The sequence below is a fragment of the Phyllobates terribilis genome, unplaced genomic scaffold (assembly GCF_046119375.1).
Source record: "Phyllobates terribilis strain yellow unplaced genomic scaffold, ASM4611937v1 Scaffold_7__3_contigs__length_470593459, whole genome shotgun sequence".
Classification (NCBI taxonomy): domain Eukaryota; kingdom Metazoa; phylum Chordata; class Amphibia; order Anura; family Dendrobatidae; genus Phyllobates; species Phyllobates terribilis.
Genome location: NW_027362767.1, coordinates 261,947,658 through 261,967,814, shown reverse-complemented (window position 1 = coordinate 261,967,814; position 20,157 = coordinate 261,947,658). Strand labels below are relative to the sequence as shown.

Here is a 20,157-nt window from a genome sequence, read left to right as displayed (position 1 = left end):
GGTTGATGATAATCTGGAGTACCAGATTTTGAGGATTATAGATTCTTGACTCCAACGTCGTTCTCTACAATACCTGGTGCATTGGAAAGGCTATGGTCCAGAGGAGAGGATGTGGGTTTCAGCATCAGAGGTGAACGCTCCCAGGTTGGTTCGTTCTTTCCACATCTCTTATCCTGAGAAATCTGGTCCTGTGTGTCCAGAGGCATCTCGTAGAGGGGGGGGGGGGGTCAGAAGTGACAGACAGTCACCCTGCAGTTGGTTGCAGGAGATCTCTACGTTTGGCATTACAGACACCTTTCTAAAGGCTGTCTCTAGGACCCAGCGGCTACCTTACTCTGGCTAATTAACACTCTGGCCTAGGTGTATAAATACCTGCTGTGTTGCAGAGGGAGGTGTCGGCGATATTCATTACTCCTTGTGAAAGCTTTAGCAAGAGCAGTACTTCTTCCTCTCTGGTGCATGAGGACTTGTGCGCATTTGTCTGGAGTCGTCTAAAGCTAAGCAATTCTCCTTTGTTTGTTCCCCCTTGTTGTCTTTAGGGTCAGTGGGGATCGACTAGTGCTCATCTCCTCCCTTCCCTAGCCTTAGCCAAACGCCAGGGAAAGACAGGGCGAGGAACACGTGGGGCGATTGGTGAAGAGTCAATATAGGGACGTTAGGGGAGACAGGGTGATAATCTGTTAGCTAGATATAGCAAATAAGTACATAAAATATAACTTTTATTAATGAAAAGTCTAAAAAGAAATTTATAACATGATGCCCATATGGTGTATCATAAGTAAAGAGATATAAATATCTACGATATGGCTGGACAGAATATCAGGCCCTATTAGGTCCAGCATAAGTAAGAATAATAAAGGTATTCAAGCTATGAAGTCCAAAAAGAGAACCCCACAGATACGCAAAAAAACAAGGTATATCTCACCAAATGCCCATATAGCAATATAGACGGTGATTATACCTATATCTGTGTATACCCATAGACAAAGCCAGCCATTATTAAATGGTAAATAAGTATACAATCAAATAGAGCTATGAGGGGCCTTCTATTATCATCCAGGCACTCAATCCTCATAAAACATGGAAACATCTCACCCGGGGTCTTTTTATATATATCTGCTCCCCCTTTACATTCCAGGTGATGAGTTAATCCATGGAACATCCCAAGCCGAGGTATACCTCACCAAATACCCATATAGCAATATATACGGTGATCATACCTATATCTGCATATACCCATAGACATAACAAGCCATTATTAAATGGTAGGTATGTATACAGAAATAGAACTATGAGGAGCCTTCTATTACCATCCAGGCATTTAAATCCTCATAGAACATGGAAACATCTCACCCGGGGTCTTTTTATGTCTGCTCCCCCTTTACATTATAGGTGATCAGTTTGTCCACGGAACATCCCGACGCGTTTCAATTCTTCATCAGGGGTATATAGTTCCTCTTCATTAAGGGTATATCATTCCTCATTCCTGCATTGGTTCCTTAATCATATCCTAATGCCTCAAGTGGGTACACATTATGCCCTGCTTTATATGCGTGCGTTAAGCCGCGCTCCTTCATAATTACCGCGCTGACCGTGACGTGTTTCCGGTCCCAGAATACCACACTGCCGGAAGTAAACATCACGCGTTACCATGGGCATGGAACGCACTTCCGGTCCCAGAATACCCCGTTACCGGAAGTCAACGTCACGCGTTCCCATGGATATGGAACGCAAGCGTGCTGCTAGGAAACACGCATCACCTTACCAATACGTGGTGCCGCCTCACGCCATGCTGGAACCCACAGGTTCCTCCCAAATGCGATCCAGCAATCATATTAAGTGGGATAAAGGATTTTCAACAGCGGGAAAAGGCCACCCTCCGTTGTCCACATCTCTATCAAAACAAATACCCCAAATAATAATAATGTGTAAGAAGGCTCTATCTGTTAGTCACCAGAAAAACTGCCTAATTGTCTAAGTAAACACGTACAGTTCTCTCCATAAATTTATACAAATAGATCATGGATTAAAAAGGTTTTTATCGAGATAGAAAAGACCATATAAGTGCAATGCTTCGGTATGTTACATGGGGGTTCCCATGGGACAAATAGTTTCAAAGAATAATATATTAATCAATCACCAAAGCCACAGCGGACCTCTCAAGAGAAACAGAAGAAAAAGGGGGGGAGGCCCTAATGAAACAACTATAGTGATAACTAATCTGCTTACCCTACCTACGTGGAGGTTGGCACCCTACAAATCCTGCGCAAATGGCGCCCCCACTCTACGGTGGCTTTCCCTATCTACTTGACCCTATTCTGTCCCTATTCTGGAAGGAATGGGGCAAAGGAAAGAATCTCATTCATACCAAGTGGGGTAGTGGTGCCCAGGGTAAAGATCCAACGAGTTTCCTTTTGTAAAATGCGTAAATCCCAGTTTCCTCCTCTTATCGAAGGTGTCACCTTTTCAATGCCCATAAATTTAATGACATTGGCATCCCCCTGGTGCATAGTGTTTACATGATTAGCTATTGGGGTATCTTTCTTGTTTTTTATATCACGTAAGTGTTCTAATATCCTTTTCTTAAACTCCCTTCGTGTCTTCCCAATATATTCCAATTTGCATATACAAGTCGCTTTGTATATCACTCCCTTCGATCGACAATTTATGAGTTCCCTAATCTTGAACTCCCTCCCCTTGACAAAGCTCCTGAAAGTATTACCCTGGGTCATGGCAGAACATGCCTTGCAGTTATTACACCGATAGCAGCCAGAAACCCCTCGATCCAACCATGTGGGACTACGCTCAGACATAAAATGACTATGGACGAGACGATCCCTAAGGGACCTCCCTCTACGATAGGTAATTTGTGGTTGTGAGGCCAACTTATCTCCAACGTCCTCATCCATACGAAGGATACCCCAATGTTTCTTAAAAATCTGTTTGACCTGTTGAGATTTATTACAGAATCGTGTTATGAATCTAATTGTAGACTCTTCTTGATGTTTGGCTTTTGGAACCAATAGCTCACTTCTCTCTCTCACCAAAGACTCTCTATAGGCCTGATTCAGAACCTTTTTAGGGTATCCTCTATCTAGAAATCTGTTTCTCAAGTCCCAAGCTTGTCTTTCATAGTCATTAACATCAGAGCAATTCCTCCTGAGCCTTAAAAATTGACCCTTTGGGATACCTCTCTTGAGTGGGACTGGATGATTGCTTTCCCATCTCAGGAGGGTATTAGTTGCTGTTGGTTTTCTATAGGTTTCTGTCCTTAATTCGCCATTAGCCTCTCTGTGAACCAATACATCTAAAAAGCCAATTTTGTTCTATTCACTTCCGATGTAAATAGTAAACCAATCGGGTTGTCATTAAGTCTTGCGACGAATTCACGGAAACTATCCGGTGTTCCGTTCCATATCACAAAAACATCGTAAATAAATCGCAGCCACATGACAACCCCGTTGGCTAGGTCACACTCATTAAAAACCATGGTTTCTTCCCACCAGCCCAGGAGCAAATTAGCATAAGAGGGAGCACATGGGCTCCCCATTGCTGTGCCCCTGAGCTGGTGGAAATATTCCCCATCGAACGTGAAGACGTTGTTATTGAGACAAAATTCAAGGAGTTTCAAGGTGAACTCATTATGTATAGTGAATTGTCTACCCCTTGATCTTAGGTAGTAGTCAACGGCTCTTAAACCAAATTCATGGGGGATCGAGGAGTATAAGGCTTCTACATCCACACTCCCCAAAATCATGTCTTGCTCCAATACAACACCCTTGAGTTTCCTCAAGAGGTCCGCTGTGTCACGCACATACGAATTTAAAGCTATCACAAATGGTCTCAGAATTTTATCAATATATGTGCCTGCCTTATGTGTGAGGCTGTTAATTCCAGACACAATGGGTCTTGCTTTTAGTGGTTCCAGACCTTTATGGACTTTAGGAAGACCATAAAAAGTCGCTGTGATCGGGTAGGCTGGGACCAGATAGTCCTTTTCATTTTTATCAATCACTTTGTTAATGAAACCTTCCTGTACCAACTCCCTGAGTTTGTTATGTAAATCCTTAGTTGGGTTATGTGATAGTCTCCGATAACCCTCCTTCTGTTCGAGTAACCCCAAACACATTGCACGATAATGGTCAGTATCCATGATGACTAAATTCCCGCCTTTGTCAGACGGTTTTATTACAATATTTTTGTCCTCTTCCAATCTCAGCAAACATTCCATTTCCCCCTTAGATAGATTATGGCTTCGATCGTTTCTACCGTATTCAAGGTCAACCAAGTCTTTTGTCACTAGATTTAAAAATACGTCTATAGAGCAAATGTCACCAGATGATGGTGGTATCTTCTGACTCCTATTCTTTAAGGCCGTAAATGGGCCTTTTCCATCAAAATTGGGGTTTAAATCTCCCAAGTGGTACAGAAGTCTAACGTCCTCCAGTAGATCTTCTTCAATCCCCAAGTCCCTACTACTTTTCTTGCCTTCCCTAATAAAGTGCTTTTTCCATTTTAATTTACGAACAAACAAATGTAAATCCTTAACCACTTCAAAAGCATCAAAATCGGTAGTAGGGACGAAGGATAGGCCCTTGCTGAGGACACACATTTCGTTTTCTAACAACTGTCTTTTAGAGAGATTAATAATCTGAAGCTCTAGTTGGGGTTGTTGAATCTGCTTCTGAGAGGATATTGTAGGTCTAAAAAATTGCTCCTCTGTGGTGATCTCTTACTGGAGCTCCTCCCCTGATTAAATCCTCTACCTCTCCCCCTAATTTTGTGATTTTTACCCTTCCCCTCAGTTTCCGATACCTCAGTTTCCGAAGAAGAAGGGTCAATATCAGTGGTCCTTGTATTTCTAATCACTGGAAAGGTGTAGGCCTTATTATCTTTAAATTCTGCCAGATCTTTACTGAAGAACTTATGTTTTCTCTCTTTTAGATGGAACTGAAAACGTTCAATCGTATTCTGCAAACTTAATTCCTTCTGTATAAATTCTGGCTCTGAGGAAAATTTTTTTGTGACCTCTATCTGCTCTTTCAAAGACTCATTAAGTGTGAATAAAGTTGATTTAATAATGGCTGGCTTTGTCTATGGGTATACACAGATATAGGTATAATCACCGTCTATATTGCTATATGGGCATTTGGTGAGATATACCTTGTTTTTTTGCGTATCTGTGGGGTTCTCTTTTTGGACTTCATAGCTTGAATACCTTCATTATTCTTACTTATGCTGGACCTAATAGGGCCTGATATTCTGTCCAGCCATATCGTAGATATTTATATCTCTTTACTTATGATACACCATATGGGCATCATGTTATAAATTTCTTTTTAGACTTTTCATTAATAAAAGTTATATTTTATGTACTTATTTGCTATATCTAGTTGATATCTTCATAATAAGTCTTTTGGTCTCTGCTGGAGTATATGATAATCTGTTAGCCAGGAGGTCTCCACCCCCCCTCCTTTCCCTAGAGTCTGGGCTTCCTTTCCCTCTTCCCTTTGTGTTGCACTAAGTCTTTCCCACACTTTGCTTGACAACACCACTACTCAAGGGAACTGAATAAACAGCAGTGAACTGATTCAGAAGCAGGCCTTAAATAGCCAGCCCAAACCCAAAGACAACAATCAGGTGATGCATTCCTCCCAGTCATGTCCAGGGAGCCACTCCCTGCTCACCTGCACAGCAGGGTGCACACATTCCCACCATTGGCTTACACCAGCCAAGTCAGCGTCCTGCGTTGCCTGACAACCGGTAGACACAACGTCCCATGTTTCCCAGGCCATGAAATAAGTGGGAAGCATGGCGTCCCGTGTTCCAACATCGCTCACCACTTCCACACACGAGACACCACCATTTGTAGTCGCACCATCTAAGTCGAGGGTGATTAGCTACATTGCCATGGGTTGTAAACTTCTTCATTATGTTGCGCACCGTGGACATCAGGATCTCTGGAGATGGACTTGTAACCTTGAGATTGTTGATATTGTTCAACAATTTTGGTTCAAGTCCTCAGACAGTTCTATTCTCCTCTTTCTGTTCTCCATGCTTAGTGTGGCACACACAGACACACAATGCAAAGATTGAGTCAACTTCATCCCTTTTTATCTGGTTTCAGGTGTGATTTTCATATTGCCCACACCTGTTACTTGGCACAGGTGAGTTTGAATGAGCATCATATGCTTGAAACAAAGTTGTTTACACACAATTTTGGAAAGGTGCCATCTGTTTTGTCTGACCAATTTTTGTGGTTTTGTGTGAAATTATGTCCAATTTGCCTTTTTTTTCTTTGTGTTTTTGTGTTTTTCCAATACACATAAAGGAATAAATATATGTATAACAAAACGTGTAATTGCAATAATTTTCTGGGAGAAATACTTCATTTTCTGGAACAATTTCAAGGGTGCCAGCACTTTCAGCCATGACTACTCTATATAGGAGTTGTCAACTATACACATATAATTACACACATGGTCAAAATTGTTGGTACCCCTCGTTTAATGAAAGAAAAACACACAATGGTCACAGAAATAACTTGAATCTGACAAAAGAAATAATAAATTAAAAATTTATGAAAATGAACAAATGAAAGTCAGAGATTGCTTTTCAACCCTGGTTCCACAGAATTAAAAAAAAAAATTAAACTCGTGAAATAGGCCTGGACAGAAATGATGGTACCCCTGAAAATAATGTGACAAAAGGGACATGTTAAATCAAGTTGTGTCCACTAATTAGCATCACAGGTGTCTACAATGTTGTAATCAGTCAGTGGGCCTGTATATAGGGCTACAGATACTCACTGTGCTGTTTGGTGACATGGTGTGTACCACACTCAACGTGGACCAGAGGAAGTAAAGGAAAGAGTTGTTTCAGGAGATTAGAAAGAAATTATAGACAAGCATGTTAAAGGTAAAGGTTATAAGACCATCTCCAAGCAGCTTGATGTTCCTGTGACTACAGTTGCACATATTATTCAGAAATTTAAGATCCATGGGACGGTAGCCAACCTCCCTGGACGTAGCCGCAGGAGGAAAATTGATGACAAATCAAAGAGATGGATAATACGAATGGTAACAAAAGAGCCCAGGATAACTTCTAAAGAGATTAAAGGTGAACTTCAAGCTGAAGGAACATCAGTGTCAGATCGCACCATCCGTCGTTTGATCCAAAGTGGACTTCATGGGAGACGACCAAGGAGAACAATATTGTTTAAAAAAATCATAAAAAAAACAGACTGGAATTTGTCAAACTACATGTTGACAAGCCACAAAGCTCCTGGGAGAATGTCCTATGGACAGATGAGACAAAAATGGAAGTTTTTGGCAAGGCAAATCAGCTCTATGTTCACAGACGGAAAAATAAAGCATATCAAGAAAAGAACACTGTCCCTACTGGGAAACATGGTGGAGGCTCTGTTATGTTCTGGGGCTGCTTTGCTGCATCTGGCACAGGGTGTCTTGAATCTGTGCAGGGTACAATGAAATCTCAAGACTATCAAGGGATTCTAGAGAGAAAAGTGCTGCCCAGTGTCAGAAAGCTTGGTCTCAGTCGCAGGTCATGGGTCTTGCAACAGGATAATGACCCAAAACACACAGCTAAAAACATCCAAGAATGGCTAAGAGAAAAACATTGGACTATTCTGAAGTGGCTTCTATGAGCCCTGACCTAAATCCTATTGAACATCTTTGGAAAGAGCTGAGACATGCTGTCTGGAAAAGGCAACCTTCAAACACGAGACAACTGGAGCAGTTTGCTCATGAGGAGTGGGCCAAAATACCTGTCGAGAGGAGCAGAAGTCTCATTGACAGTTACAGGAATCATTTGATTGCCTCAAAAGGTTGTTCAACAAAATATTGAGTTATGAAGAGTCTCATCATTTCTGTCCAGGCCTATTTCATGAATTTAATTTTTTTTTAAATTCTGTGGAAGCAGAAAAGCAATGTCTGACTTTCATTTGTTCATTTTCAAAGATTTTTAATGTATTATTACTTTTCTTAGATTCAAGTTATTCCTGTGACCATTGTGGGTTTTTCTTTCATTAAACGAGGGGTACCAACAATTTTGACCATGTGTGTATATATAGGAGTTGCCCAGGTTTTACCAGCTGTACATACAGTGGGGAAAATAAGTATTTGATACACTGCCGATTTTGCAAGTTTTCCCACCTACAAAGAAAGGAGAGGTCTGTAATTTTTATCTCACCTGTGAGAGACAGAATCTAAAAATAAAAAAATAAAAAAAACAGAAAATCACACTGTATGATTTTTGCATAATTAATTTGCATTTTATTACATGAAATAAGTATTTGATCACCTACCAACCAGCAAGAATTCTGTCTCTCACAGACCTGTTAGTTTTTCTTTAAGAAGCCCTCCTTACTCTGCACTCATTACCTGTATCAATTGCACCTGTTTGAACTTGTTACCTGTATAAAAGACACCTGTCCACACACTCAATCAATCACACTCCAACCTCTTCATCATGGCCAAGACCAAAGAGCTGTCTAAGGACACCAGGGACAAAATTGTAGACCTGCACAAGGCTGGGATGAGTTACAGGACAATAGGCAAGCAGCTTGGTGAGAAGGCAACAATTATTAGGAAATGGAAGAAACACAAGATGACTGTCAATCTTCCTTGGTCTGGGGGTTCCATGCAAGATCTTGATTCGGGGGGTATGGATGATTCTGAGAAAGGTCAGGAATCAGCCCACAACTACATGGGAGGACCTGGTCAATGACTTGAAGAGAGCTGGTGCCACAGTCTCAAACATTACCGTTAGGAACACACTACGCCATCATGGATTAAAATCCTGCAGGGCACGCAAGGTTCCCCTGCTCACGCCAGCACATGTCCAGGCCCCTTTGAAGTTCGACAATGACCATCTGGATGATCCAAAGGAGGTATGGGAGAAGGTCATGTAGTCAGATGAGACCAAAATAGAACTTTTTGGTATCAACTCCACTCGACGTGTTTGGAGGAAGAAGAAGGATGAGTACAACCCTAAGAACACCATCCCAACTGTGAAGCATAGTGGGGGACAAATCATACTTTGGGGGTGCTTTTCTGCAAAGGGGACAGGACGACTTCACCGTATTGAAGGGAGGATGAATGGGGTCATGTATCGCAAGATTTTTGGCCAGCAACCTCCTTCCCTCAGTAAGAGCATTGAAGATGGGTTGTGGCTGGGTCTTCCAGCATGACAATGACCCGAAACACACAACCAGGGCAATTAAGGCGTGGATCCGTAAGAAGCATTTCAAGGTCCTGGAGTAGCTTAGCCAGTCTCCAGACCTGAACCCAATGGAAAATCTTTGGAGGGAGTTGAAACTCAATGTTGCTCAGTGACAGCCCCAAATCCTGAAAGATCTGGAGAAGATCTGTATGGAGGAGTGGGCCAAAATCCCTGCTTCAGTGTGTGCAAACTTGGTCAAGTACTACAGGAAACATCTAACCTCTGTAATTGCTAGCAAAGGTTTCTGTACCAAATATTAAGTTCTGTTTTTCTATTATATCAAATACTTACCATATTTTTCGGACTATAAGACACACTTTTTCCACTGAGGAAAGTGGGGGGGGGGGGTGTCTTATAGTCCGAATAGATATATATATATATACTGTGGCCTTGGGTGGTGGGGAGTGTGGGGGGAGTTGCAGGGGCGGAGGAGTGGGGCACAGGAGGCAGGAGCTGCCTGCTGCAGCCTACACTGTGCCCGTGTAACATCCCTGGTGGCGTGCTGCCATGGCTTACCATCTCCCACCATGCAAGACTGCCAACTTACCTACCAGTCCAGGCTGTGCACTGTGTTCCTCTACTTGCTGTGTGCATGTGTCTTGTTTGCAGGCTTAGGGCGGCGGTGCGGGAACTTTCTGATTCTTAAAGGGACAGTGCACGCATTCCTAATGCGTCCCCAGCCTATTGCTGTGAGGCACTGGGTACTTAAGGCACCCCCGCCCAGTAGGAAGTGCCTGAGCAACACTTCCTTACAGTGTGTTCTGTGCAACTGTGAGTTGCCAGGTCCTTTCTCGTATCTTGCCTGTTTCTGCCACCCTGGGGGTTGAGTACCCAGGCCTGTACCTGTGTCCTGCATCTATCCTGTTCTGCCACCCTGGGGGCTGTATACCCAGGCCTGTTTCCTGTACCTGAGACTTCTAGTCTGTTTCCGCCACCCTGGGGACTGAGTACCCAGGCCCGTACTTGTATCTTGTTCCTGTACCTCGTTCCTGTCTGAACAGTGTCCTAGCCCCTTACTTGTTAGCCTCTTTGTCCATTCCTTCTCATATCCTGCAGTGTCTGAACCAGTACCTAACTCCAACTTGTTGTCTCTGTACTTCTATTTGTGAGCTCTGTGTCCTCTCGCTACTTCATAGCAAGTACCTTGTGTGTATCTGGCTGTTTGTCCCGTTTCCATGCCTCTGTATCTACCTCCTGAGTTCTTGCAATCTTCCTGCATTTTCCCGACTGTCTGTTCCTTGTGAACAGAGCCCTGTCCCGCCTGGCTGCGCTCTGCAGCATTCCCGCCCGACTCTGCTCTGCCCCGCTCTGCTCCTGCGGCTCTGCTCCGCTTCCCGTCCGCACCTGTGGCTCTGCTCTGCTCCGCTTCCCATCCACACCTGTGGCTCTGATCTGCTCTGCTCCGTTTCCCGTCCGCACCTGCGGCTCTGCCCTGCCCTGCTTCCTGTCTGCACATGCGGCTCTGCTCTGCCCTGCTCTGCTCCGCTTCCCGTCTGCACCTTCGGCTCTGTTCTGCTCTGCCCTGCCCTGCTCTGCTCCGCTTCCCGTCCGCATCTGCGACTCTGCTTTGCTCCGCTTCCCGTCCTCACCTGCGGCTCTGCTCTACCCTGCTCCGCTTCCCGTCCGCACCTGCGGCTCTGCTCTACCCTGCTCTTCTTCCTGTCCCCACCTGCGGCTCTGCTCTGCCCTGCTCTGCTTCCCGTCCGCACCTGCGGCTCTGCTCCGCTTCTTGTCTGCACCTGCGGCTCTGCTCTGCCCTACTCTGCTCCGCTTCCCGTCCTCACCTGCGGCTCTGCTCCTGTATCCCAGTCTGTACTGGTCCCTATCCAGCCTGTCTACCCGCCTGTCTGTATACCAGTCATACCTGCCAGTACCTGCCCGCCTGTATATTTAGCCGTGCCCGCTAGTATCTGCCTGACTATCTACACACCAGTCGAACCTGCCCATTCCTACATACCCCGGTGTGGGTCAACAGCTGTGTGATTGAGGTCTGCCCTGGAGTAGCACCTGGGCCACCTCCCTCGTCCCTCCTCGGACCACAAAGTCGAATAAGCCGCCGTGCGTCCGTGGTCGGATCTGGCGAGGCCCCTTTTCACGCCCCTCCAGGCACTCCTCGGTTCGTGGGACCACAAACCACGCTCACGCCAAACAGTCTGGGCGTGAGCGTAACAGTTTGCTCAGGCCATGGTCCCCGTTGAGTCCCACGGTCCTTCGCTCTCAGAGACATTTGAATCCTTGACTGGCGAATACACGCGCCAAGAAAAAAAAAATTCCCGAGCTGAAGTCCAGGCTATTTTCGCACCTACCCAAATGGAACTATCTGCATTCATTCCCGCGGATCCACCACGGTACCATGGGGATCCAAAACAAAGCCGTGCGTTTGTGGAGCAATGCATGCTGCATTTCAAATTCTATGCTCACTATTTTCCCACCGATCGGGTTAAAGTGGCATTTCTGATGTCCTACCTAGCGGGTGATGTCTTGAATTGGATCATCCCCCCATTGGAAGCAAGGGATCCTATCATCTCTGACCTACAGGCCTTCCTGGTGGCCTTTCTTATGGTCTTCGATGACCCTCACCCTTCTGCGAATACTACCTCTTCCAATATCCTGGAGCAATCTAGATGGGTGATGCGTGAAGTAAGCCCACCTGTTCCCCAGCCTGAAAAGGCAGCTACCCACGCAAAATCCACGGAGGATAACAGTGTTCAGCAGACAAAGCAGAATACTTCCCTTCGCAACTATAAGAGGCAGTCCAGAAGAGCACGGCGTAGAGGAAAGCCGTCACGTCAGGTACTGTCCTCCCAAAGATCCCCTGTTTCCCAGCCTGTAGAGGCAGCTTCCCACGCAGAATCCATGAAGGTTGACCTTGTTCGTCGGGCAAAGCAGAAACCGGAACTCAGTCATGAAATCGGATTGGGGTATCGCCGTGGTTATATGGAACACCCTAAAGGTCTTTGTTCTGCGAAGTTTGGGGAGTCCCAAACCTCGGGCCAGTAGGAGAGGCTGCCTGTTTCCTCTCCACAGATGACTGTGACTGTCTCCGTGGCTAATGAAGGCCTCGGATTAACCGGAAGTTTCGGTCTGAAAGCAGTGAAGAGTCGGTGTCTGATCCCCGTCCGACAACTCCAGAAAGCGGTTTGGGCATTGTCAGGGGAAGGACGAGCCCTACTCAGAAACAGTCAAAATATGTCTGTACAAATTAAGCTTCAGATAGGAGCATTACACATGAAGTCAGCATCTGTATGACCGAGGTCTGCGTTGGGGTAGCAGCTGGGCCACCACCCTCGTCCCTCCTCGGACCACGGAGTCGATTAAGCCGCCGTGCATCCATGGTGGGATCTGTCGAGGCCCTTAGTCACGCCACTCCAGGCACTACTCGGTTCATGGCCCAGTGGGACCACAAACCACGCTCACGCCAAACAGTCCGGGCGTGAGCGTAACAGCCCGCTGCTAAAGAAAATGATTATTCACTGCTCCCCACGCCCATGGACGTGTGGAGCAGTGAATATTCATTCTCCTTAATAGCGCTCACAGTGCATCCGCAGCCGTGGCTCCTGCTGCGGCTTGGCGGTCACGTGTACCCGCTATTAAAGCGCATGAATATTCACTACTCCCCACTCCCAAGGGCGTGGGGAGCAGTGAATATTCATTTTCTTTAGCAGAGGACACAGTGTAGGCTGCAGCAGGCGAATGTACATATATATTTATCTACATAAGGTGCCCAGGTTATACCAGCTGTATATATATTATATACAAGAAATGCCCAGGTTATACCAGCTGTACATGTATAATTACAGTAATGGCCGAAAGTGTTGGCACCCTTCAAATTGTTCCAGAGAATGATTTATTTATCCCAGAAAATTATTGCAATTACACATGTTTTTTTATACACATGTACACATGTTTATTTCCTTTGTGTGTATTGAAACAACACAAAAAACTGAGGAAAAAAAGGCAAATTGGACATAATTTCACACTAAACCCCAAAAATTGGCCAGACAAAATTGTTGGCACCTTTCCAAAAATTTGGGTAAACAACTTTGTTTCAAGCATGTGATACTCGTTCAAACTAACTTGTGGCAAGTAACAAGTGTGGGCAATATGAAAATCACACCTGAAACCAGATAAAAAGGGGAGAAGTTGACTCAACCTTTGCATTATGTATCTGTGTGTGCCACACTATACATGGAGAACAGAAAGAGAAGAGAACTGTCTGAGGACTTGAGAACCAAAATTGTTTAAAAATATCAACAATCTCAAGGTTACAAGTCCATCTCCAGAGATCTTGATGTTCCTTTGTCCACAGTGTACAACATAATCAAGAAGTTTACAACTCATAGCACTGTAGCTAATCTCCCTGGACATTGATGGCAGAGAAAAATTGATGAAAGGTTGTAACGCAGGATAGTCCGGATGGTGAATAAGCAGCTTCAATCAAGTTTCAAAGAAATTCAAGCTGTTCTGCAGGCTCAGGGTGCATCAGTGTCAGCGCGAACTATCCATCGACATTTGAATGAAATTAAACGCTATGTCAGGAGACCCAGGAGGACCCCACTGCTGACACAGAGACATTAAAAAGCTAGACTGAAGTTTGCCAAAATGTACGTCAGTAAGCCGAAATCCTTCTGGTAAACCGTCTTGTGGACAGATGAGACCAAGATAGTTTTTTGTTAAAGGACATCATTCTACTGTTTACTGAAAACAGAATGAGGCCAACAAAGAAAAGAACACAGTACCTACAGTCAAATATGGTGGAGGCTCAAAGATGTCTTGCGGTTGCTGCCTCTGGCTCTGACTGCCTTGACTGTGTGCACGGCATCATCAAATCTGAAGATTCCCAAAGGATTCTGGGTCGCAAAGTAGTACCCAGTATCAGAAAGCTGGGTTTGCGTCCTAGGTCATGGGTCTTCCAGCAGGACAATGACCCCAAACATACTTTAAGAAACTTCCAGAAATTGATGGAAACACAGCACTGGAGAGTTCTGAAGTGACCAGCAATGAGTCCAGATCTAAATCCCATTGAACACCTCTGGAGAGATCTTAAAATTGCTGTTGGGAAAAGACGCCTTCATATATGAGAGACCTGGAGCAGTTTGCAAAAGAAGAGCGGTCCAAAATTGCAGCTGAGAGGTGTAAGAACCTTTTAGATTGTTATAGGAAGCGATTGATTGCAGTTATTTATTCCAAAGGGTGTGCAACCAAATATTAAGTTGAGGTTGCCAACAATTTTGCCCATTTTGGGGGTTTTGTGTTAAATTATGTTCAATTTGCCTTTTTTTCTGTTTGTTTGTGTGGTTCCAATACACACACAGGAAATAAACATATGTATAATAAAACATGTGTCATTGTAATAATTTTCTGGGAGAAATACTTCATTTTCTGGAATAATTTCAAGGGTGCCAACACTTTCGGCCATGACTGTATATAGAGGATATGCCCAGGTTATACCGGTTGTACATATATCATTATATAAAGGAGATGCACAGATTATACCAGCTGTACATATATCATTATATAAAGGAGATGCACAGGTTATACCAGCTGTACATATATAATTATATACAGGAGATACCCAGGTTATACCAGCTGTACATATATAATTATATACAGAAGATGCCCAGGTTATACCAGCTGTACATATATAATTATAAACAGAAGACGCCCAGGTTATACCAGCTGTACATATATAGTGATAGACAGGAGATACCCAGGTTATACCAGCTGTACATATATAATTATATACAGAGGAGGCCCAGGTTATACCAGCTGTACATATATAGTGATATACAGGAGATGCCCAGGTTATACCGGCTGTACATATATAATTATATACAGGAGATACCCAGGTTATACCAGCTGTACATATATAATTATATACAGAAGATGCCCAGGTTATACCAGCTGTACATATATAGTGATATACAGGAGATGTCCAGGTTATACCAGCTGTACATATATAATTATATACAGAAGATGCCCAGGTTATACCAGCTGTACATATATAGTGATATACAGGAGATGTCCAGGTTATACCAGCTGTACATATATAATTATATACAGAAGATGCCCAGGTTATACCAGCTGTACATATACAATTAAATACAGGAGATGCCCAGGTTATACCAGCTGTACATGTATAATTATATACAGGAGATACCCAGGTTATACCAGCTGTACATATATAATTATATACAGGAGATGCCCAGGTTATACCAGCTGTACATATATAATTATATACAGGAGATACCCAGGTTATACCAGCTGTACATATATAATTATATACAGAAGATGCCCAGGTTATACCAGCTGTACATATATAGTGATATACAGGAGATGTCCAGGTTATACCAGCTGTACATATATAGTGATATACAGGAGATGTCCAGGTTATACCAGCTGTACATATATAATCATATACAGAAGATGCCCAGGTTATACCAGCTGTACATATATAATTATATACAGGAGATGCCTAGGTTATACCAGCTGTACATATATAATTATATACAGGAGATGCCCAGGTTATACCAGCTGTACATATATAATTATATACAGAGGATGCCCAGGTTATACCAGCTGTACATATATAATTATATACAGAGGATGCCCAGGTTATACCAGCTGTACATATATAGTGATATACAGGAGATGCCCAGGTTATACCGGCTGTACATATATAATTATATACAGGAGATGCCTAGGTTATACCAGCTGTACATATATAATTATATACTGGAGATGCCCAGGTTATACCAGCTGTACATATATAGTGATATACAGGAGATGCCCAGGTTATACCAGCTGTACATATACAATTATATACAGAAGATGCCCAGGTTATACCAGCTGTACATATATAGTGATATACAGGAGATGGCCAGGTTATACCAGCGGTATATATATAATTATATACAGGAGAAGCCCAGGTTATACCAGCTGTAGATATATAATTCTATACAGGAGATGCCCAGGTTATACCAGCTGTACATATATAAGTATATACAGGAGATACCCAGGTTATACCAGCTGTACATATACAATTAAATACAGGAGAAGCCCAGGTTATACCAGCTGTGGATATATAATTCTATACAGGAGATGCCCAGGTTATACCAGCTGTACATATATAAGTGACGCGCCCCCTGGGCCAGTGCTGTTAGGGATACCCGGAGCTGGATCAGATGGGGGTTGTAGTCTCCGAGTGGCTGTGACCCGGTCCGTGCCCAGGGTGTCAAACTCAGTGTGTGGCAGTCCTTATAGATGTTACTAGATGTTCTTTTATGTCGACTACGCCACCCGTTGATTTGCGGTCACTACGGCCGCCGCTGCAGCAGGGTCCGCTGAGGCTGGTGGTGTGTGTGCAGCTTTGGGTAGTATAACCCCCAACGGGAGGGGTATAGCCTCAGGGGGTCAGCCGTGGAGGATGGTGGTTGTGAAGGTGCAGCAAAGAGACTCAGAGGCATAAAATGCAGTTCCAGGGTTTTACTTACTGGTGTTGCTCGGGTCACTGTGTACAGCAGTGACCACCCGAGCCGTGCTGCGTCCACCAGGTCCTGGACTCGGTCAACTCCCAGGCAACTCCGGAGTGTGGTCCTGAGCTCCTTTCTGACTCTCCCTTCTTCTGGCCGTTCCCACCAGGGATCCACCTAAGTCCGGCTCCCTCGGGCCTCTTGTTGGTAAACCCTTGTCTCTGGGTTCCCTGACCCTATTCTTGGTCTGCCTTCCGGGTGGATTTAGTGGGTGGTCGTGGCAGATCCTGCCCACGACCTCCGGTCTCTGGCTGAGGATTAGTGCTGTAGCCTCCACCAGCTTGGGATCCGGTACCCTGTTGCCGACCCTTCACCCTATTAGCTCTCTTATGGGCTCTTGGGGTCCCCTCTTCCTGCGCCTCTGGGTCCCTCTTCCTTCTCCTCTGCTCTGCTTCTCAGGCTCTCAGACAGACTGTCTGACTGGCTGACTGACAACTGACTGACTGACCCTGATCTAAGATGGTGCCCACCTTATATACTCCCTCTATGTGTGAGCTCAGGTGACCAGCACCCAATGAGCTCCTAGCTTTACCCAGGCTGCTCCCCCTATCTGCCCCTACACTACTGGGATGTTCCACCCCCCCTCCCACTCCAGCCAAGGACAGACTCGGTCGTACCTGCACATTTATTAAGTGGGAGTACCGTCGGTCTGTCCCCCGGAAATGGGATGTGTGTAGTGCATGCAGCCTACTAGCTCAGTTCCACACTCCATCCTTACCCGGGAGTGGAATACCACACCTCTGGGTTGAGGTGCAATACCCCTGTAGCAGCCGAATCCTCAGGGTGCTACATAAGTATATACAGGAGATACCCAGGTTATACCAGCTGTACATATACAATTAAATACAGGAGATGCCCAGGTTATACCAGCACGCTGTGTATCACAGGACCATGTAGGTTGGATACTCACCCATCCATCCTTCCGCCTTAGCACCGGGCAGATATGTTCCTCCACATAGGCGCCCACTCTCTCGGCCAGAGGCTCCAGCACGCTCTCCATGCCATGCTCCTGGCAGTATATGGCCATTTGCCCGGCGAGGACATAGATGGACAGGACTGTGCTCCAGGGAATGTCGGCCGCGTATCCCGGGTGCCTTGTCTGTCGGTCCCAGTACTCCTGAATATTGTCATCTATGGTCTCTATTAGGACGTCGCAGGCTCTGGCCTCTGTTACCCCTTGGAATATCCGGGGCCAGCGCTTGAAGAAGATGGGAAACCTTTCCAGGAGCTCGTCCCCAGCCTGGCGCAGGGTGCGGGTGGCCACTGAGGGTGCAGGCCCATTGGTTCGGCCCGTTACATAGGCAATATAGTCTTGGGCTAATAGATAGGCCTCAGTGACTAGTGGGTCTGTGTGATTCTCTGCAGCCATCACTAGAGATGAGCTATGATGTATTTATAGCCCTGCGGACCCGTGACCTCTTCTAAAAATATCACCAGATCTGATGCAGCTTGGTCTAATACACAGACCGCCCTCATTTTCATTCACGCCAAAAAGTAAAACTCCTTGAAATGTCTCAACATTTTTGCAGAATGTGAAATATAAAATGTGCAACTTTTGGCGTTTTTACATCAGTCTCAGAAAGCTGTGCAGGCAGAGGGGGGCAGCCAATCCCACCCTGCAAATTCATCACCATTTATGCCACTTTAAGTCCATAAATACCCCAGGAATCTAATCCAGGCCCTGACTGTAGTAACAATACTGGAGCAAGGCACTAGTAAGTCGCGTCTAATTCATTAAGTGCCGCATCCTACTCCAGCAGGGCCTTCTATAAGAATGGCCTGAAACGCACCAGTCCTAATGAATCGGCCCATAGCCTTCATATGGGATGTGATATCACGATCTCACCACTAGGAGGAGAAGGCATTCCATGTTCAGATGTGACTGCTACTGAAGCAGACTGCAGCGCATTGTCTGGGACCATGTAATATTATCAGAAATATGGAAGGGAAAATCAGGACAGGCTTTTCTACCTTTTAGTAAAAAGGACTGTACTGTGACTGTGACATCACTGTGTTTATTATCCCTGTACTGTGACATCACTGTGTTTATTATCTATGTACTGTGACATCACTGTGCGTATTATCCCTATACTGTGACATCACTGTGTTTAGTATCTCTGTACTGTGACATCACTGTGTGTATTATCCCAATACTGTAACATCACTGTGTTTAGTATCTCTGTACTGTGACATCACTGTGCGTATTATCCCAATACTGTAACATCACTGTGTTTAGTATCTCTGTACTGTGACATCACTGTGTATATTATCTCTGTACTGTGACATCACTGTGTGTATTATCCCAATACTGTAACATCACTGTGTTTAGTATCTCTGTACTGTGACATCACTGTGTGTATTATCCCAATACTGTAACATCACTGTGTTTAGTATCTCTGTACTGTGACATCACTGTGTTTATTATCCCTGTACTCTGACATCACTGTGCGTATTATCCCTATACTGTAACATCACTGTGTTTAGTATCTCTGTACTGTGACATCACTGTGTGTATTATCTCTGTACTGTGACATCACTGTGATTATTATCCCTGTACTGTGACATCACTGTGTGTATTATCTCTGTACTGTGACATCACTGTGCATATTATCCCTGTACTGTGACATCACTGTGCGTATTATCTCTATACTGTAACATCACTGTGTTTAGTATCTCTGTACTGTGACATCACTGTGTGTATTATCCCTGTACTGTGACATCACTGTGTTTAGTATCTCTGTACTGTAACATCACTGTGTTTATTATCCCTGTACTCTGACATCACTGTGTGTATTAACCCTGTACTGTTACATCACTGTGTGTATTATTCCTGTACTGTGACATCACTGTGTGTATTATCTCTGTACTGTGACATCACTGTGTGTATTATCCCTGTACTGTGACAGCACTGTGTGTATTATCTCTGTACTGTGACATCACTGTGCGTATTATCCCTGTACTGTGACATCACTGTGCGTATTATCCCTATACTGTAACATCACTGTGTTTAGCATCTCTGTACTGTGACATCACTGTGTGTATTATCCCTGTACTGTGACATCACTGTGTTTAGTATCTCTGTACTGTAACATCACTGTGTTTATTATCCCTGTACTCTGACATCACTGTGTGTATTAACCCTGTACTGTTACATCACTGTGTGTATTATTCCTGTACTGTGACATCACTGTGTGTATTATCTCTGTACTGTGACATCACTGTGTGTATTATCCCTGTACTGTGACAGCACTGTGTGTATTATCTCTGTACTGTGACATCACTGTGCGTATTATCCCTGTACTGTGACATCACTGTGCGTATTATCCCTATACTGTAACATCACTGTGTTTAGCATCTCTGTACTGTGACATCACTGTGTGTA

The 20,157-nt window shown here is 44.5% G+C and overlaps 1 protein-coding gene across 1 annotated transcript in view; it reads right to left on the bottom strand.

Moving 5' to 3' along the window:
* LOC141153140 (bcl-2-related ovarian killer protein-like) overlaps window positions 1-18,155 on the bottom strand; it is a 54,453-nt gene extending 36,298 nt beyond the window's left edge. Inside the window, exon 1 of the mRNA XM_073637833.1 lies at window positions 17,686-18,155. Within this exon, the coding sequence (XP_073493934.1) occupies window positions 17,686-18,144 (459 nt within the window). The 5' untranslated portion in view covers window positions 18,145-18,155. The remainder of the gene's footprint in view (window positions 1-17,685) is intronic.
* Window positions 18,156-20,157: the final 2,002 nt, after the last annotated feature.